The sequence below is a fragment of the Pholcus phalangioides genome, unplaced genomic scaffold (assembly GCF_987345545.1).
Source record: "Pholcus phalangioides strain wild (caught in Gottingen) unplaced genomic scaffold, Ppha-v1.0 ptg000022l_1, whole genome shotgun sequence".
Taxonomy (NCBI): domain Eukaryota; kingdom Metazoa; phylum Arthropoda; class Arachnida; order Araneae; family Pholcidae; genus Pholcus; species Pholcus phalangioides.
This window is the reverse complement of record NW_028301615.1, coordinates 6,354,406-6,376,658: the sequence shown is the minus strand read 5'-3', so window position 1 is coordinate 6,376,658 and position 22,253 is coordinate 6,354,406. Positions and strand designations below refer to the sequence as shown.

Genomic DNA, 22,253 nt, shown 5'->3' with positions numbered 1-22,253 from the left:
ACGTATACCAATTTGTTTTCGTGACCGATATACCACGGTCACTTTCCCTCGAATAGATGAGTTAACGGGCGCTTTATACATTATATTTTTTATTCATAAATCCGTAGATGAAAATTTCGGTTACTTCAAGACAAAATGATATCGCATAATCCGCATTTGCAAGTTCCATTTATCAATGATGAAATATTAACAGTAGAAAGACGAAACGGGGGTCTTTTTGACCCTGCACGCTGTTTACGCTTACATATCTCTGCTAAGAATAAACCGAACCACCTGGAATTTCTGGACTTTTCCTGAATTAGCATGTTCTTATTGTATACCAAAGCTTCCTTTCGTTATCTTTTTTAACAACGAAGCTACGAGCGGATATACCTAGAAAAACCGAAGGGGGTCATAGTGACCTTTCCTTATATTCTAGCACATTATGTGGTAAATACTATTATCGTCGTCACAATTGATTTCTAAGTAGGTTATAATCCTTCTGAAAGTCTTTTTTGCATTTGACCTTCCTTGTGTGTGACCTTTCTTTTCCTCTCATTCTTATCTGCAAGTGTCGTCAGCAGGTGTGTCATTTTTGGTTTTTGTCAAGCATTCTTGCCATATTATCCGTTAAATTGTTTATTCTGGGACGTAGAAAATTTGAGTGCATGTGATCTTCTCAAACAGTTAGTTTAGAACATAGTTTCCCAAACGTTTTGTTCCATCGCCCCCTTCTTCAGATAAATTTTTCCCTCATCACCCCCCAACTCAAGCGAACCCATAGTATCCTATGTTATACCCGTAGCTTCTATCGCCCCCCTTGGCCCTTTCTATCGCCCACCAGGAGGCGATATTGCCCACTTTGGGAAACATTGGTTTAGAATGACGAGAAAACGTATATTTACTGAAGAAATACTCCAGGAGATGCAAAGATTAGATGAGAAAAACTCTGGAAGCAGTTATGATGAAAGTGCAGAAGAGCATAGACCTTCCCTATGTCGAACTGTAGTGAAAGTAACGGTTCTGATGAAGATTTAAATCAATATAAAATTATTTCTCGGGCGCGGTAGCCCAGGTCGATAAGATACTCGCCTAAAGTACCAAAGGATGTTTAGAGGTGTCGCGAGTTTGATACCCGGTTCGTCTTTGTCAGAAAACTTTCCTGGCACAGGGGTACAACAGACACGGCGACTTGACCGCATGAAGTCCCCCATTGAGGAGTTAGTGCACCAACCTCTCGATGAGCTTAGAAACAAGCTTGCCGTTCGGAATCGGCAATAAATTGTAGGTCCCGGTCTAATTAGCTCTCGTGTGCAGAAAATGACCGTGGTGTGACTCATTATAACTCGTTGAAGCCACAGAAACAATCTAAGAGACTGCAGCAGGTGGGAGCATATGGAAAATCATAGAACCTTCCTCAACTTTAGGATGTCGAGGATTGTAAAATATATTGAGAGAAAATCAAGGCCCCACATTTTATGCGCTCAAAAAACATAAATGAAAGTGTTCTGGGTTTGTGACGCCTTATTTTCTGCGACAAAATGATTCGACATATACAGAAGCTGAAGCCCATCGTCGTCTAAATGAAACTTCTTGGTCAGTTTCTTTGCTTGAACTGGATGCAACGATATCCATTATGTATGCAAGAGGTGCAAAAAACTTCCTACTGAATTCATTGTGGTCATCAAGATTTGGGGTCCTCTATTTTTCCCCAAACAATGACAAGATATCGTTTCAAAGAAATTTTGAAATTCATGCGATTTGATCTGACCAATTTTCTCTTTCATGTTCACTATGGATTTCATTCATAGAATACAGTGCGGCTTGCTACAAACCAGGGCCCAATCTAACTGTGGACGAACAACTTCTACCCTCAAAAGCAAGATGTCCATTGACACAGTATATCCCAAGTAAGCCAGACAAATTTGGGATAAAATTCTGGCTTCTTGCCTGCGTTGATTCCAAATATATTCTGAATGGACAGAAAATCAGTTTCGATTACACTGGGACAGATAACACCAGACCAGCAAATCAACTTGTCTATGAACATGTAATTCGATTAGTCAAACTTTATCTAGGAAAACGTCGAAACAAAACAACAGATGATTATTTTACATCACTGAGATTATGTGCATTTTTGAAAAGGACAAGCTTGGTTGGGACCCTTCAAAAAGACCGTCGTGAAGTACCTCCAACTGCAAAAACAGGAACACAGGATCTATACTCGTCGATAGTATTCAAAATTGGAACTGATATCACGCTGACATCTTATCAGAGAGAAAAAAAATTAAAAATGTTCTAGTTCTGAGTTCACTTCATACTGATGTAACTATCAACGAAAACGTGAAAAAGACCCCAGAAACAGTTGCCTACAATAACGAAATTAAATATGGAGTCGACATCGTGGATCAAATGGTGTGATTATACACCAATAAGAATGGAAGTCATCGATGGCCAATGCATGTTTTCGGAAAAAATTATGAACCTCAACAGATCCTTTTTCACGAGAGCGAAAGGGAAACGTTTCCGGGAAAAAATGACGAAAATTCTGCGAAATTTTAATTATGTAATATTTTATACCGTCCCTAAAGAGATTTGTTGGAAGAAGATATTTCATACTTTGCCTGGATTGTGTTTAGGCATTCTATAGAATGACTAGGCAAAGTATAGAATAAAACCGGTATTTCATACTTTGCCTTAAACTACCAGGTATTCTATACAATGCCTGGATTTCATACTTTGCCGGTAACATATATATATATATATATATATTTTTTTTATCTTCCACCGAAAGGAAGCTCAAGATTGAACTTCTTGTAGTGCATACATTTTAGTGAAAGGATATTTGAGAAAAATAATAAATTAAAAAAATTAATAACTAGTAAAGAAAATAATTAGGTAATCTGGGGAATTAATTAAAGCTGTTTTTATATATTATATTTTATATAAATAAATGTTGTTTTTAGCTTTGGATGGAACTAATGTGATGAGTGGAGAAATATCAGGTGTACAAAGACGTATACGACACTTGGCATCTCATTCTATTTATGTCAATTGCAGAAATCATCGACTAGCTTTAGTTTTTGTACATTTGATAAAAAAATATCCCATTCTACAGGCTGTGGATGCCGTTCTCATAAGCTTATGGAAGCTTTTTCACTACAGCCCAAAGAAACAGCAATTGTTTTTAGATATTCAGCAAAATGTGTATGGTGTAGATGTTTTGAAAATGTTGAGTGTTTCAGTTACGCGGTGGTTATGGACTTGCATGCCAACGAGTGATTGATAGGTTCCAACAGTTGATTGAATCTTTTCTCAAAGACTCAGGAGCCTGAATTGAAGGGGATTAGAGAACAACTTCTGAATACAGATGTTCTCCTATGTATTCTGTTCTTGGCTGACTTCCTCCAATCAATTATAAACAGATTTAGCTTGTGGCTTCAGGGCTCTACAATCATGTTTAGCTCTATTAATGCAAAGGTTCTACTTGTTTGTCAAGAAATTGAAGTGCTTGCAAATGATTTACATACAGGGGAACACTTCAAGCAGTGTAAAGATCTGTTGTGCTTCTCCCAAGAATGCACTGAACTTAGTAGGAAAAAACGAAGCAAGAAAAAGTATGGAATGAGTGCAGACAGCATAATCCAGGAATTTAAGGAAAACTTTGTTCACAATTTTATTTGTGATTTTCAGGAAGAAATGTTGGCTGCATTTGGTGTGAAAAACAAAATATTAAATGCCTTTGATATATTTCACACAATGAATTCAGATTTAAAGACTGGAGACTCCTGAAAAATGCCTGGATATATTATTGTCATTTTATGGTGGAGAGCAGCAAAATGAATTTCAGGGAACTGTGAAAATATCGGAACCCATACTTAATGCTGAAGGTATGATGGAAAAGAATGGGTTCAATAAAGAGATATCTCTTGCAAAATTGTATTTTGAGACACAAAAGAATAATGAAGCAAGTGCGTTTCTCAGAGAAGACAAGAAATGTGAGGCCAAAAAAACTCTGGAAAAAAAATTTCTCGAAATGATGTTTTGACGATTCTGGAGAATGTGATGCAAGCATCTGGACTGCTTATCCTAATTTAATGAGGTTATTATCATTATGCACTATCATACCTTCATCAACAGCATCTGTCGAGAGACTTTTTTCTCAAATGAACCTTGTGTGCACCGATTTAAGATCAAAATTGTCACTAACCACTCTCGACAGACATCTTTGGATCATACTCAATGGACCCGACAAGCTTACAGATATTGAATGCCTTTCAATCATTGATATTTTCAAATCGACTGGAAATAGACGTATAAGGATATGATTGTCTGTACGTTTTTATATTTTTCTGAAGATTTAGCAATTCTCACTTTTTAACTTGAAACTCAATTAGATTTCAAATTAACGTAAAATAAAGTAATGCAAAGACTACGACACACAGATTGTTTTTTTTTGTATAAAGTAATAAATAGGAAAATGAGGTTGCTGTTTAATTATAATTACTTTCACTGCTATTTTGAACGTTTTCACAAAAATAAGGTACATTTTCACAAAAATATGGTACATTTTCACAAAAACAGGACCCTGTGAAAAAAGTCTGGACAGACCCCTGTTAACCCCTACAGCTGAAACTAATACCCTTGAAACGGCAAAACACAATAGCAAGGAACAATTTAAAAAATAATGATCTGAAAATGTGTTAAGTAGAGGGCATAATCAAAAAGGAGGGCAAGTTCTCTCAACCAAAGAGATTTGTGGTCAATTCAATGCAATAAAATGTCCTAACTTCTTACCATGGTCATCACAGCTAGTTTCATTGGAAATTTTGTCCGAAGAAGAGTCTCTTTGATTTTGTATAATGAATCCAGTTTTGTAGTTTTCTGCATTTTGCTCTTGTGTATTAACTACATCAGAGACATCTGTGGATATATTATTAACAGTTTCAAGAGTTTGTTGGCATTCAATTTCCTGACAATTCACCATGATTTCCCACTCGCTTTCACACCGAGATTGAGACTCAGAAAAATGTTTGCACTGTCCTACATCAAAACACAGCACTTAGTGTGGAAGAAATGTTGCACCACCAGCAACCCCTTTATTACTTGCTATACAATTTTATTGGGCACAGAAAAGCATCCCCAACGTGGTCTCTCCAACTGAACGTCCTTGCGCATGTACTGAAAATACATACAAAATACTTTCTCACGATGACGTGTAAACATGCTTTTCTTTGATGTATAAATAAATGTGTATATATTCCCAAGCTATAACAGTAGCATAAATATTTCCAGGCCTGTGGATGACATATTGAAAGAGATTTCCTGAAGTATATATAAACTACAAATACATTTTACCATTGAGTTTAACCCCTTTCCCCAGGGGCGTAGCCAGAAACTTCATTCGGGGGGGGGGGAACCACTTTCATTTCGGGGGGGAGGGGGACCAAAGTGACAGAACAATGGATTTGGCCTTTTTTTCCCCCTTTTTTCGGTCATTTTCTCACATTTCGGGGGGGGGGGGGACCAAACCCCCAAGTCCCCACCCCCCCTCGCTACGTCCTTGCCTTTCCCGATTCATACTCTGATTTTGACACTAGTGTCTTTAGCTTCAAACATTGAGTGAGAATGCATACAAAATATCCCATATGGTTGCTCCAAACCATTGAAAAATTTATGTTTTCTGAACTAAAGAAAAAAAATGAGATTGAACACGCTTCTATTACCTAGCCTATATACTTTTGGTAAAATTATTAAAGTTTTGAAAAAAAACCTATGTATTGTGTACAAAAAACTGGAACAACTTTGTAACTACTTCACAAATGTTGAGAGTAAAGTTCGAAATTCCAAACTTCGGTTGAAATGACAGCTCAGTAGTTCTAGATAAAAGTTTTTCCAACAGATCAATGAAATGGCTTAGAATTTTTTTTTTTGATAAAAGATTCCTTCCATCAAATTAGCTATAGCAACAAAGCGAAATTTCCAAATTTTGAAAAATAAAGATGCGCTGTGTGATCAGAGTTCAGAATGTGGTCACAATGACCTCGTTGTAAGTGTAGTGTTAAGTGTACATTTCATCTTAATTTTTATTCTCCAAACTTTGTTCATTAGTGATGTTTATATGAAGTTGTGTATGTTGAATATGTGTAATATGAAATAGTATCTATTTATATATACTATATGCATATATATGATCACTTACAGCTGTTGGACTTGAAAGCTGAACTTGGAAAAAAGAGGACAGAATTAAAAAAAAATGAGATTCTAAGTGAGTGTGCTGATACAAAAGGAAGTTTTGTCAAAGTAAGCAATGTCTTTGGACGCTTTGGTTGATTGTGATATCTTTATTGATTATGACAAGGGTTGGTGAAAAAAAACCGGTTTTTTGAAAAACTAAAAAACCGGGGTTGTTTTGGTTTAAACTGGTTTTCTTGTTTTAAATAGTATTAACATTAAAAACAATAATATTTCTGAAAAATCGTTCAAACTTCTAATAATTAATTAAAATAAAATGTTTATTCATGTAATTAACATTATTCCCATATTAATTAATCAATAAATATTTCTTTTAACAAAAACCAACTTTTGCAGTTTAATTATTTTTTGCTTAACTCAATGGATTACTTCGTGTTTGAAAATTCTTTTAAACCAATGTGGTTTAAACCAAACAACCCTGATGACCAAGCTTGACAATTCCCATTACCAAGTTATTGTCAATAGTTAGTGCCAGTGGCAACTCATGGTGGGATATTCAGGGAGAGTACCAAAACAGAATTTCATTCTAAAATACCAGTAGTTAATTTTCACAATATGATTTTTGTAATTTATTTACTCTTAGTTAAATAATTTGGATTGAAATTTTCTTCCAATACATCTGTCTAAAAAGAAAATATTTGTGTTACTTGACAGTAGCCTATAGAAGTTAGCAGTCAGTACAGTATGCCTGAACACAATTTTTCCTACAAGATGTCAAATTTATGCGAGGTGTTTCAGTATCGGGATTAAAAACTTTTAATAGAGGGTATCGTACACTCAGATGACTTGGAAGGACATTGCAATTGCGGGATCAGAAAAGCTTTTCTCACATAGCAGCATACACAGAAAACACCATGATTGAAAGAACACCATGTAAGTGAATGTGTTTTAATAATAAATGTGCATTTACCAATAACATAGGTCAAAGATGTTCAAAGTTTTCCCCACAAGCTATAATGCGGGTCTCACATCACTGGCACACAGAATTCTGAATGGCATTTTGGAAAGCTCTGGGCATATCCCAGGACTTCCCTGCAATGCGGGCAACAAGTTCCTCAGTGCTCATATAAATCTGGAGATCAGGAAGAGCAATACACCAAATTCCTGGAAATCCCATGCACATACAACACCAGGAAAACATTTCTAACCATGCATTGCTATGTGATTCTGAGTGCACCCTAATCCTCCTAGAACAGTGTTTCCCAAAGTGGGCAATATCGCCCCCTAGTGAGCGATGAAATGGTCCAAGGGGGCAATAGAAGCTAGACTTAATATAGGCTCCTACGGGTTCACTTAAGTTGGGGGGCGATGAGAGGAAACGAATCGCTGATGACGGGGGCGATGGAACAAAAAGTTTGGGAGACTATGTCCTAGAATATGCACCACGGGAAATACAAAACAGGGCCGGTCCTAGAAATTCTACCGCCTGAGGTGAATAATATTTCACCACCCTTAAGATACAATTATCTGAAAGTTTTTCCTTCATCTCCATTACCTTGATACATTTGTTCCCATGGAGTTAGTTGTGACCCCCTCGGGGGGAGGGGTAATCTTGATAATTAGCGCCTGGATTTTTTTTCTTTATTTCAGTTTAAGATAAGTCAAATTACAATATATAGCGTATTGTTAGTCGACAAGAGGCCGGGGCCTGTGTAGTCGACCGTAGACTATTTTTTATGATCTAACTCTAAGTAAAAGAAAAGAAACATATTTTGAATCTTCCAAAAGGGTATTGTACCAATGCTACTGAAACCTCCTACTACATTAGCAATCGTATTTCGAGATGAGGAAAAAAATCACACTATTGGTGTGAAAATATGCTGTCAGATGCATGTTAGCAGAGGAAAGTGCTCTTATAATGAGTTTAATACCTCTGTCAAATAATACAGTGTCTCGAAGAATACAGCACATGCCAGACGATGTGAATGTCAGACAAATGGAATTTTTTTCGATCCAAGTCGATGAAAGTACCGACGTTGCGCAATATTCTGTTCTACTTGTAATAGCTAAGTACTTGAAAGAGAATTCAAAGTAAATCTTTTTATTTGTCAGTCATTGAAGGGGTCGTACAACTGTTTAAGACTTATTTAAAGCAATTGATCATTATTTCGTTGAAAGAAGAATTCAATGGTCAAAATGCATTGGGCTCACAACAGACAGAAAAATCCATGGAAGGTTGCTACTCAGGCCGTTGTGCATGCGTGGCAGAAGTTGCTCCTAAAATGAAATGGACTTACTGCTATATTCACAGACAGATGATTGCATCAAAACCATTGCCTCCAAATTTGCGAAACGTTCTTGATGAAGCCGTCAAGGTTGTCAACTTTTTTAAAGTGAATCCTATTGACTACAAATTATTTACATTATTGTGTGAAGATGTGGACAGCCTTCACAACACTTTGCTTTTGCACACTGAAGAGGTTAAGTCCTTACGTTGTTCAACTCTGACGTGCTCGACGGGCTCAAACTTCGGCACGAGGTAGCCTTTTTATTCCGTAAGTGTTTGAAACACTTCATGATTTCTTTTTCACAAGCTGAGCTAAATTTGACAGTCGGTCACTTAGAAGGGTTAATATCTTCATTTGAAAAATATTTTTCTGAGCTGGAAATGGGTGATTGGTGGACATCTAATCCTTTCAAAGAAGAGTATTTTGAACCGGCTTCATTGTTGATTCCAGAAAAGGAGAAATTGCTAGAGCTAGCATCAGATACCCCTCTGAAGATCCTCTTCAGTGGCGGAATGGTGAACCTAGTTAGTTTTTGGGCTTGCCGCAGTGACAAATATGTTGAACTTTCTAGAAAAGCTACAATGTTTTTCTTGCAGTTTGTTGGCATCAAGATTGATGAACTGGTGTTTTCTTCGTATACTTACATAAAAAATAAATATAGGAGCAAATAGAACGCAGCTGTGGATTTGAGTTAGTATTTATCCTCTTTTGAGCTTCATTTTTCAAAACTTTATAATTCGTGTTAATTTGTTTGCTTACTTGAAAAATAAAAAAGCTAAATAATGAAAAAAAAAGACCATTTAATTTAATTCAACATGTAGGCTAACTTTTTTTGAAGTGTTTCAAAAACTGTAATGGGTGAAACATATTGGAGAAGGGGGAGTCTGGAGGATTCTGGATTGGGGGTATGCAGAAAGGAACCGAGCCAGCTGGGGGTACGCTGACTGAAAACGGTTGGGAGAACCGCTGATATAGCTCCAATTATACAATTCAACAATACTAATAATTTCATTTCCACCTTTTGTGATGGTTTGATCTTTTATTTTTAATGCAAAAATTTCCTTTCTCCCAATATACAGTTTTTGTTTTGCTGATTTTAAGCTTTTAATTATTTTCCAGTGCTTTCTTTACAATATCGCAATTAAACTTCCTGATATCTTCTGTAATCTGCTTTCGCACCTCTTACAAAGTTCTGCATATTCCACTTTTGATGTAGGGTCATTCTTAATCTGAAATTCTCCCCAGTCTTTCATCAGTTTTTTTTTGTTTCTTCTGTTTATTTTCTTCATCGGTTTGATTTCTTTTTTCTAGTGACTTTGGCTACTTCTTTTAGAATAGTGGTTAAAGTTCTGTTCATCGTGGTGACATCTTGTTCATCTTCAGTGATGTTATCTTGTTCATCTTCAGTGGTGTTATCTTGTTCATCTTCAGTGGTGTTATATAACAAATCAAATCGGTTCTTCAGCTCTAACTGGAATTTATATCAATGTTCTTGAAGATTTGCCATATCCAGGGCCACAACTGCGGGGGAGCAGATGGGTCTCGTGCCCCGGGCGCTGGACCAGAGAGGGCACAAATTTCATTCTGAAACCTCTCCTTCGACATTACAAGGGGGTGTCAAAATGCGCGCTTGCCCCGGGTAACAAAGCATCTAGTGGCGGCCCTTGCCATATCAATGTTCTTGAAGATTTACCACATCAATATTTTTGCAGATTTGCCACATCGATGTTTTTGCAGATTTGCCATATCGATGACAGTTCTTGTATTTTTTATAAGTTTTGCTCTTTCCAGTCTAGTGTTGAGCATTATCTTCTACATCTCACCTGTCGATGTAACTGGTAGTTACATTACCTCACAGACATTTTCATTTTCTTTCCTATATGAAGTAACATATCTCACACTGTATATCACCCAGTCTTAAGATTCAATAGTCTTTTTTATACTTTCACCTTTAAGCCCAGTTGATCGAGGTTCAATAGTAACAGCTTAATGAAAAATAATTAGCTATATACAGGATGATTATAAATAAAGTTTTGATTCCAAAACTGTACAATAAGAGCTACTTGTCAGAATGACTTGAAAATTTGCATGGGTACTATAGAAATTTCTGTGGAAAAAGAAAAATGTGCAAGTAGATGATGCTGTACTTGGCCAGAAGTATAATCTCTTTTGTGCAACCACATCATTTCCACAGTTCAACAGCATCAGTGTGTGGATAGAACAACTTTTATTAAGATGCACATTACAATACCAGCAAAGCAGCTGCTGAAGACCCATTTTGACAGTAACAGGATGGCACGACACATTGCCGGCTTTAAGTTCACCTGACCTTAACCCTTGCAACTTCTAGCTGAAGGGTACCTCAAAATCTTATGAACAGAGGTCAGATTGCAAAACATTGGTGATGTGCAAGCACATCCACATCATAACCATGACATAGTCTGATCTGTTGTTGAACAAGCATTTTTGTGCTTTCACCTCATTCATTGCCAGATTACGATGGACAATACATTTAAAATTTCTTGAGTAAGTTGTAGTTATTTGTTCAGTTACTTCATTTTTTTTGTGATGTTTCCATGAATTATGAAATTGTGCAAATAATTAAGTTATAATTTTTCCCTGAATGTCGTTAATTTTCTGCTTTGCCATATAAAATTCCATTGCTTCAGGAATATTCATGTAAATTTATTCTGACAATGGCTCTTCTACAGTGTTTTAAATTGGAACTTTATATAATCACCCGGTATATCGTAAATCAATTAATTAATCTGCATTATTCATGCTTCATTAAATACATTATATTCTCTTAACTCTTATCACAATTTTTGTAAAATAGCTGGAGAAAACACCCCTGTATGTTATATGGTTAACAGTAACATTAACTGTTGGGAATTTAGAGATGTTGTTCCAAAGCATGAACTACTCATCAATTAAAATAATGAAATAACTAATTTATTATAAAGATGAAGATTAACATGATCATATGGAAAAGCACAATACGACCACCACGTATAGCAACTAACACGGCACACACTATATTGGCGGGAAAACATATATGATCTATTTTCTCTCGCTGCTACATTAGCGTTGTAAACAAACTACCGAGGAGGTAAGCTGTGAAGAAAACATTACAGTAAATATTTCAACATTAACAATTTTCAAACACACAGGAATTTGTTGAGTTCAGCAAAAAAATAATTAAATTGCAAAAGTTGGTTTTATTAAAATGTAAGAAATATTTCTAGATTAATGGATATGGGAATTGTGTTAATTGCATTAATAAACATTTTACTTTAATTATATTAGAAGTTTCAATGATTTTTCCGAAACTTTATTGTTTTTAATGTTAATGCTATTTAAACCAAAAAACCTGTTTTTTTGGTTTAAACTGGTATAAACCAGGGTTGTAAAATTTGCTCCCCGGTTAGATATCCATCTCCTCTCCCCCGGGCTGGATTTTTTGGGGGGGAAATTGTTTTCGAAGAAAATGTGTTGCTATCAGGTTAAAATTTTATTTCGATGTTAGTTTATGTATTCCAAAAATTGCTGTATACCCTTTTATATGTAAGCATTGTGGTATGAGAGTAAGAAATTCACATATTAAAATATGTTACAAGAAACCGCAAGCAGAAAATGTAACCATGGACCTTAATTTAACAAATATACTTGATATGTAATATGTGATAAGCATATCCACAGAAATTATTCTTTATAATACAGAATAATTTTTCATACACGCACAAATCCTTGTATAAATAAATCGAAGCTTCTGTGCAGAAATAAATCGATGTATGTAAACTGAATTTTCATTCAGAAAATATTGACATGTTTGCATTACTTTTTCATAAGCTTGCGGCGGCTTACCAAAGACTGTGGCGAACAGTCGCCAAGTGCGGAGATGGCACGAGTTGATGTTTGTGACTCTACAGACTGGAGGAGAATGCTGATTCAATATTTTTCTGGATAATTTTTCACAAGACTTCGAGATTTTCAAAACAAGAAGCGGTTGACGGACAAACACAGATATATTTACAGAACGGCAATTTACACGTACTTACAACCTAATCAGAGAGCTAACAACTTTCTTGCGAAGTTAAATCACAACTGACTTTTCATCCAGAGTCTCTCTAAAATCTCCCTCTCCTGTGATTGCCTCTATATTTATAACCCTGGTGGAAACTTAGAGAAAAAGAATGTTCTATAAAATTGTATTTTAGTTTCCAAGTCGGCGGCGCCACCGTAAGGTCTGTCTGGAGGGGCAAGACCTTCTAGAATGTTCTTCCAGCCCTCCGCTAGTTCTCAACCAATCGCATCATTTTCCGATGAACCGAAACCGGTATCAATTCTCGTTGCCAATGGAAGATTGCGATAAAAAATTGTGCCATCTATCGCCTATAGTTCGTAACATTGCCCCTCTCTTAGAATTGTTCGTCCCAACAATTCAGTTAGGCGGGTTGCATTCCCTGTGCTAAGAGGCCAGTCTGTTGAAATGGACCTTCTTGTACTTCGAGGACGGCGTTTTTTGGATCCGAGCTACGACATCGTTCAGTCTGTTCACTACTCTGTAGGGTCCTTCCCATGACGTCTGAAGTTTCGGGCACAGTCCTTTCCGGTGCTTTGGGTTCCAGAGCCAGACGAGGTCCTCTTCTATGAAGTCATGAGATGTGGCCTCACATCGTAGCGGTTCTTTATCTTTTCAGAGGCGATGCTGATCCTGTCTCTGGCGATTCAATGCATGTCCTTGAGGCATTCCTGGAGTCCTTGGACGCATTCTTCTGCTGGAAGAGAAGCATCTAGCAGTCGCCCAAACAGCAGGCAGCCGAAGATCTCGTCCCATCAGCATCTGCGCTGGTGAAAATCTGGTGCTCTCATGGACGGCAGTTCGGTAGGCTAGCAGGAAAAGCGGTAACTTTGAGTCCCAATCTTGTTGGTTATACGACACGAAGAGCGAGAGATGATTCAGGATGGTTCTGTTGAATCTCTCAACCATCCTATCAGATTCCGGGTGGAGTGGAGTTGTTTGCGTCTTCTCCATTCCTAGAAGCTTGCACATGCCGCCGAAAATTACCGAAGTGAAGTTCCTTCCCTGGTCGGAATGGATCAGCATGGGGACTCTGAGCCCAGACACCCAATTTTGCATCAGAACTTCAGCCAGCGTCACTGCTTCTTGATCAGGAACAGGATACCTGTTGTTATAATGCGATGTTGCCAGTCTTGCTATAGGGTTCACGGGACCTGTTCTGCCTTGACGCAATGATGACAATTCTGTGGACACTATCTTCTTGATAGGGCGTCAGCATTTTCATGCGATGCTCCCTTACGATGCTGGATTTCCATGTCGTATTCCTGCAGCCGATGTATCCATCGAGCGACTTGACCCTCAGGGTTCTTGAAGTTCAACAGCCAGCTCAATGAGGCATGGTCCGTGTGGAGGAGAAATTTCCGACTGCAGAGGTAGTGATGGAAATGTTAGGAGTGAAAAATTTGCTACGAACTGCTACAATTTCTGACTTCTGCTACGTTCTGCTACAATTTTGACAATTTTCCCCTCATTTGCTACATACTGCTACAAAAATGCCGAAATTCTTTAATTCTGCGCCATCTTGCACCACAAACAAAATTTTCCCTTAGGAAACTTTGAAGTTGCATCACAATAGAAGCTGACTTTTCGATGATGCCATTTGTCCTCCTCACAATTTTATTCCTTGGGGGGCCATAAATAGAATTAGCCAGCATCTTTAACAGATTTTCAGTCTCTTGTTTTGCTTTCAAGTTTTCTATTATTCATTTTCTACTATTCTTTCTCTTGATATGTCATTTCCTTTTGCACCATTCTCCAGCATGTCAATGGAAAATGGTTTCCAGCTGTGCATTAATTAAAATTACCGTGGTCATATTTGGTTTGAAAGGTATTTGATGCAAGATTTCAGCAAATCTTATTTAGGCAGACAAGTAGAGGTCAACAAAAATTTAGAAAACCTTTCTTTGGGTATGTCGTACACTCTGATAATGAAAATGCTACGGTAACAAGCTAGCATCCCTCACAGGCTACAGTGACCATTTTTGTCTCATCATTATCATATTCTGCATAACTAGGCTAATTGTATTGGGATCTGCAGTTTATAGCCGATTCCAAAACAGACACAGTTCCAGAGGACGGTGATGGCCCCTTCCAAGATCTGAGTAGTATGAGAAACATTGGTCTGTATCATAAAATATGAGATGATCTAACAAACCTATGAAATAAATTGCCCTGGACCTATCCTTTTTTTAACGGTCATCCCACGCAGGCTACAGTGCTTTTAGATGGAGTAGTTATACTGACAGCTATGGGTGTCCACATCTGGGAATGTGGTTTGTCTAGGTCAGAGGTCAGCAAACTCATTAGTGAACAGAGCCAAATATCAACAGTACAACGATTGAAATTCCTTTCGAGAACCAAATTTTTTTAACTTAAACTATATAGGTAGGTACATTGTTATTAACTTAATTAGGGTACACCTAAGCTGGCCTTTGCTAAAAACATCCTTGATCTGATTGATTTACGTTCGCTGAGGTCGACCCCTTCAGACTCTCCCATCCACACTCGTCTTGTATATGATCGATGTTGGATGCAGATGGAGAGAGGTGGCCACGAGAGAGTCATCATAAGAGGTGGTGGCCCAGGAGCGTCGTCTTCTATCATCTGGCCAGGTAGAGGTTGACGTTCCTTTGGTATGGAAAACATTGCATGCCCCCTCCCCCCTGTTCCGAGAGGAGACTTGTCTTTTGCGTCTATATGCACCCCCCCCCCCAAGTACCTTAATAAAAAAACCTTTTTTTCGACAACTTTTTCCCGAATTTCCTAGTTTCTACCCATCTGATTGGTTGTGGAAGTGTCATATGGCAGCAGCGTTAGGCTTTCGGCAGATACAATTATGCAAAAGTTGGTGTGTTTGTGTGTTAATTCCCTTATTATATGGTCAATTTTTTATTGATCCATTCGGTAGTTTAACATGTACCAAAAAACGAATATTTGGACATAAGATGTACACATATTTTTAAGTTACGTATTCTGAGGTTGTGGAAAAAAGAAATTTGTAACAGTCAATCTGTTGACAAGGATATACAGTAATACTTTTATTCACAAGACACATGAGGTTTAAGTTGTATCAAGAGACGAAAACATTCTCGAAGAGTTTGATTTTAACCTTCATGACGAAGAGTTTGATTTTAACCTTCATGACGAAGGGTTGTCAGTTTCATATGTTAACGTACAGTTCTGTAATAATGTAGAATAAGGGAATTTTCAGTGTTTGCCTCTCCATATACACCACACCAATCGTCACAAATTCAATTTTCCTCCCATTTTGCAAAAAAATCCCGCCTGGGCAATTATTGAACAATTATTCCCTTTTTGTATGGTCAATTTTATTAATCAAATACATAGTTTAACATGCACCAAAAATTTATATTTAGACATAATGTGTAAGATATACGCATAAAGGATGTACATACATGTTTAAATTAGATATTTTTAGGTTGTGGGGAAAAGGAAATGGTTTTCCCCATTTTGCCCAAAAAACATGGGTTTTTTAGAAAAACCTGCCCGGGGTGGGTTTTTTTACAACACTGGTATAAACCCAGTATGGCTAAATTTTTGTGAGTTTTATTGTGCAGATCTTGATAACTGTAGATCTGATGCAGCTATCTCTAGCTTCATGTCCACATACTTTAGTTGAGGCCTCTGTAACAAGTTTGACACATCTCTCGGATGAAGGTGGTGTCGGAATTGATGAGATATATAATATTATCCAGGTTCCTGAATCAGAGAATAATGGTCTTCTTTTCTGTTCCTGTGAAAGTGCTTGTGTAAAATATATTTTATGATAACAAATACAAATACAACGCCACAACAGGCAAAATGCCCAACGAGGTGGCTGATAAAAAGATGCCCATAAAAATATGGTTGTCATATGTTTCAAAAATACAGCAACCCAATTAAAAATGCAATTAACACAAATTACAAACAATATATACACATGATAAAATATTATACAATGCCCATAAAGAATACTTATGGTTGTCTTATTCTAAGAATGGATAGCTTCCCGATTTACCCCAACATGTTTATCGTATTTCTTTTTAAACGTGTCAATTGTGTTACAATTTACTACCTCCGGGGGTAAGCTATTCCATTTATTAACAACCCTATTGGAGAAAAATTCCCTGCGACACCATAACCTTGCATTGTCCCTCACCAATCGATACTGGTGTCCCCTTGTAAAAGCAGTCGATTGGCGGTGTACTAAAAGTTCATGGTCCATCCTATCCATCCCATTGAAAATTTTGAACACTTCGATCATATCTCCTCGACACCTGCGTTCATCCAATGTAAACATATTCAAAAAATGAAGTCTTTCTTCATAACTCAAGCCCTGTGTGCCAATAAGGACACGCGTAGCTCTTCTCTGCACCCCTTCAACCAAGTCTATGTCCCTCTGTAGGTATGGTCTCCAAAACCTTACAGCATACTCCAGTCCAGGACGAACTAAGCCTCGAAAAAGCGGAAGAATGACTTTAGGAGAACGCGAAGAGACCTTTTTGAAAATGAGACCAAGCATTCTATTCGATTTTTTGACAACCGCTGAACAATGTTCAGAAAACTTAAGTCGCTCGTCAATGAGAATTCCCAAATCGGTGACTCTAGTTGCATCCGGGATAGTGACACCATTCAACTCGTAAGATAACCATGGGTTGTTCGAACCAAAATGAGCGACCATGCACTTATCTACGCTAAACGTCATGCCCCATTCATTTGCCCATGCTGCAATCTTGTTTAAGTTGGTCTGGAGCAACTCCCTATCGCTTTTATTCCCGATTACCCCCATTAGCTTCACATCATCTGTGAATTTGCTAGTAATTCCATCGATACCCTGATCGAGTTTGTCGATAAAAAGTGAAAAAAGTATGGGGCCAAGGACACTTCCCTGAGGAACTCCACTTGTGACGTCTGTCCAACCAGAGAATTCCCCGTTCACCATAACTCGTTGCGACCTATCTCTTAACCACGATTCTATCCAATTCAGCAAGTTGCCCCCTATTCCAATCTCGTGTAAACGCTTCAAGAGTTTGCCATGTTGGACCCGATCGAATGCCTTCTGGAAATCAAGGTAAACCACGTCGACATTTTTGCTCTTACCCAAAGCCTTAGTCACGTAATCATAGAAGCAAAGGAGGTTAGTTACACATGACTTCCCCTTCCTGAACCCATGCTGATTATCCGACAATACATTATTCTCGTCTATCCACTTCACAAACTGCCTTTTGATGATAATTTCCAAAATTTTCGCGAGGGAGCTCGTCAAACTCACTGGACGATAATTAGACACCACTTCTCTACTACCCTTCTTAAATATAGGAACAACGTTAGCCAGTTTCCAATCTCTCGGGACGATACCCTCAGCAACACTACTCCTGTATATCTGTGCGACTGGCCCCAACAATTCATTAGCACCTTCCCTGTGAACCCTGGGATAGATATCATCTGGTCCTGGTGCTTTGCTTGCACATACATTTCTTAGAAGATTTAGGACCTCCACGTCTTCCACTTGAATATCGTTGAGCGTTTTATTACCCCATGCAACACCCGTATATCGAATATCATTATCTCCATTAAAAACCGACGCGAAAAAGTCATTGAAAGCACTACACATGCCTACATTGCTCTCTACTTTTGAGCCTCCTATCGAGAGGGGGCCAACTGTCCCCTTACATCCATTATTGACGTATCGAAAAAATGATTTTGGGTCAGAGCCAATGTTATCTGCTAACCTAGATTCAACTTGCTTTTTACTATCCCTTATCGCTTTCTTCAACAGTCTTCTTTTATCAGTAAACAATGATAGGTCACCTCGTCCACTTTTATACTCTCTGAATGCTCTTTTCTTTTCAAGATAAAGGTTCCGCACGCTATCCGTGAACCATAGAGGGTGTGATGTACAAACACGCTTTTTTCGAACAAAGGGTATGACGTCGTGCAAAACAGAGGACAGCTTCGTACTAAATTCTTCCCATTGACTTACCACCCCTACTGATTCCAACCGGTCTTTGAAAACTTCCACTAACCTTCTTCGCAAAACATCAAAGTTAGTTCTCCGAAAACAAGGAACCAGTCTTTTGTTATCAACCTTACCCGAGGAAAAGTTACAGAGAAATCTGACGATACGATGATCACTGGAAGAAAACTCTTCCCCCACCGAAACATGTTCAACTAGATCCTCAGAACTAGTAAGAACTAAATCCAAAATAGCAGTACCCCTAGTGGCTTCTGATACATGCTGATACAAAAAATTTTCGAGCACCAACTTAAGAAAGTCTCTTTCATACTGATTTCCAGATGAAAGGTTCTCCCAATCAATACCCGGGTAATTGAAGTCCCCTAGTATGAGAACCCTCTTTCGCTTACACATGTAGGAAATTTCATCATGCATTTTGGCGATATAATTTTGATCCCTATTCGGTGGATTGTAACAAACCCCAACAATAAGCTTATGACGTCTTTTGTTCTCAAGTTCAACCCATATGGTTTCAATATCACTTCTCTGCACGTTACACTCTCTAGCCTTCAAACATGATTTCACGTATATCAACACTCCACCCCCTTTCCTATCAGATCTATTTCTCAAAAAAGTATCGTATCCGGAGATGTGTAAGAAAGATTCATCCCCATCGTTTGCCCAAGATTCTGTAATGGCTATAAGATCCAAGTCCTCCACAACTATCATAGTTTCTAAAAAATCTTTCTTGTTACCCAAGCTCCTGGCATTTATTAACACACATTTTAATTTGCCCGGTGGTTTGTTGTCAATCGAGAAGCCATCCAAGTCAGAGGTAGGTAATTCCCCGTCAGTACTGTTGTGATTATCATTAACTAACCCGCATTCCCGACTACGTGGTCTGGGAGTAAAAAACCTGACCTAAGACTATCGTAAACCTCCCAGACCCCTCTCTTATTTAGATGGATCCCATCCGAACGAAGCCACCTATCGGTAAATGCGGGAAGCTCCAAGAACGTGACCCCAAGTGAGGAGCAAATGTCCTTCAGGCCTATATTGAATTGGTGGATCCTACTCCTATACCCCCTACTACCCCTTGGCAGCACTGGAATCACTGCCACATCTGAACCCCCCCTCCCTAGCGGATAATAGTAAATCCCGGTATTCTGACAGAGACTCACTAATATTCGCTCCTACCTGATTTGTTCCCACCCACAGAATCACCCGCAAGGGCAACTTTCGGCGATGAAAAACGTCTCGAACGTTGCCAATCTTCCCCCCAGGAAGACAACAGCGCTCGAAACCCCGAAAATCCCTACACACTCGGTTCCCAAGTTCCCTAACCATAGAATCGCCGATGATTAAACCCCTATCACTATCCCCCTCTACCTCATCCACGACCTCCCATTCGCCCTCTAAAATGTTGTTGTTCGTGGAGATTGCTTCTTCATCAATAGGTGGCTCGACGACCAGAGGGTCCGTTATAACCGGACCCTCTAGCACCCTAACTTTTTCCCGTAAAGCTTCGACCTCGTGTTCCAGCCTTTTTCTATCCAAGCACCCTTTACAATTGAAACTATCAGCTACTATACCCCTAGACCAGGGAAACCTCCCGTCGCAAGCTCTACACAACACTAGTCGAGGTCGAGGCATACTAACACTATTGCTAAAGCTAGATAATAATAATAATACTTAACAATAGGAAAATGAGAAACGTTAACATTTTGTATTTAATCTTGGCTAGAAAGAAGGTAATGATATAAAAAAAATTTTGTGTATATTGTAACTCACCATAAAAGTCAGCTGAAAATTGTTCAATTTTGGACGAAACACTCATTTTGATATATTGACGATAGAGACTTATGTTAAAATGTGTAAGTTCATAAATTTCAAAATCTTGAGCACACGATTTTTCTACTCCAAAAAAATTTGAAAACTTTTCTCTACTTTTTAACAAAAATTTAGATTTGTGAACCTATTATTTGAACAAAAATGAAAAATATGGCACTGGAGAAAAATCTAAATGATAACTTTCTTAACGTAATTCACTGTTTTTGCAAAGTAAACAGTATTCTTTATCAACATCCCTAGTTATGTGCACCTTGATGACCGATTTAAAACAATATTTTTGATATACATGCAAGTGCTTCCTTGACTGGTCATAAATAGTGGGTCCAATGGTCGAAGGTGGTGTTCTATTGCCCGGAAATTGCCCAATTACTCCTAATTATTCCCCTTTGAAGTTACGCAGCTTGGTCACTGGCGAGTAGCATAGATGCTTTTCCAGTCTCCAAGAGGATTCTACAGATACAGAGTTTTCCCGTGGCATTATTGTCTTCAGGACATTTTCTGTTGTTTCTATAATGGCAAATAGTGAACACGCAAACAGCACGGTCATCTGGTTTTCAACAGAGAGTCCTGAAGCAGTAGAATATTTTCAGGCAAGAGGGACTGAGAATATAGAAAAACATTTTTTTGCCCTTGCTGTATTGTGTGGATTTCATGATGACAGTACTCAAAATTGCGAAAAGAAAAAAAATACAATTAAAATATGGCGGTGACCAGAGACACGTTTCCCTTCCTTGGGCCTTGCAACAAAACGAGTAATTTTCAGTGCTGGTTGAAGGTTACGAAGGTCGCAGCTGGAAGCTTTTGTCCTGGAACTATAGGAAGGTTTTTCATTTTTACCATTGTATGATTTTTATCAGTTTCCAACTGAAAAATTTGAATAATATTTTCCATAGTGGTGAAATAAACCAATTAGTTATTAGTGTGGAAATGCTTGGAGGAATGAAAGGGTAATGAATATATTCTCTCAGCCCGGTACGATTGATGTCGCAGCCTGGTACCGAGCAGCGACCCTTCAGTTAAGAAATAGTGCTATAGATCTACCCCTTCCATACCCTCTCCTAACTACACAATAACATTCTGCTGGTCTAATATAAGGGCTACCCATTTCCTTGAAGCATTCCTTGTCTAATTTTCATCAGATAACTTTTTGGTCTGTGATCGAAGATATAGATATATATTTTTCTGTGAAAATTTCAAAAAATGTGTAATAAGTGCTGCTCTTGCCTCTATGTGCACCAGAGCACCTGATTTTTATCATAAAGGCCTAAAATCTCCCTGATTTGATGTGTATTGAGATCTTAAGTATTCTATGAATGTGCCGCTGAGAAAAGCTAGACAGCATAATTATCCAGATTTGCATGCCCTTTTCTTTTCTAACACTCAGGGAATAATAAGAGTGAATAATTAATTGACAGATACATTTTCAGTTGACTCCTGTATTTTACAGGGTGAACCTGCTTCCCTATTATTATTTTCACTATTTCTTGCCCACATTGAAAAAAAAAATCTTTGAAACATCCCAGATATTAATTTCCTTTTGTACACTGATGATATACATTGATGATGATACATTTTTTGATAGAAAGTGTCTCGAAATGGTGAAAACAGTGACAAATTTTTGTCTATCTATTATATTTTCTATGAAAAAGTCGTTTTTATGTCAAATTTTAAGCAAAATTCATGTGATATTCGAAAAACGATTGCAAAAAAGTTTATTAATGAAATGCTTTGTGATTTTCACAGTGCATTTAGCTAGTAATGTTGCAGGTTATGAACCACAATTTAAAGGATTGCATGATATGCTCATAAGTTACACCAAAATATGTTTAGGTACGTGTGTTAATTTTTTAAAATTTCATCCTACATTTTGTCTATAAAACACTGTAATTCAAAAAATATATGT

The 22,253-nt window shown here is 37.8% G+C and overlaps 1 protein-coding gene across 5 annotated transcripts in view; it reads left to right on the top strand.

Annotated features, from left to right (window-relative positions):
* Nucleotides 1-22,253, top strand: part of LOC149069405 (coiled-coil domain-containing protein 174) — a 149,366-nt gene that overhangs the window by 18,946 nt on the left and 108,167 nt on the right. For all 5 annotated transcript variants that reach the window (XM_089249641.1, XM_089249640.1, XM_089249644.1 and 2 more), the window contains one exon: nucleotides 6,184-6,282. In XM_089249641.1, the coding sequence (XP_089105767.1) occupies nucleotides 6,184-6,282 (99 nt within the window). The remainder of the gene's footprint in view (nucleotides 1-6,183; nucleotides 6,283-22,253) is intronic.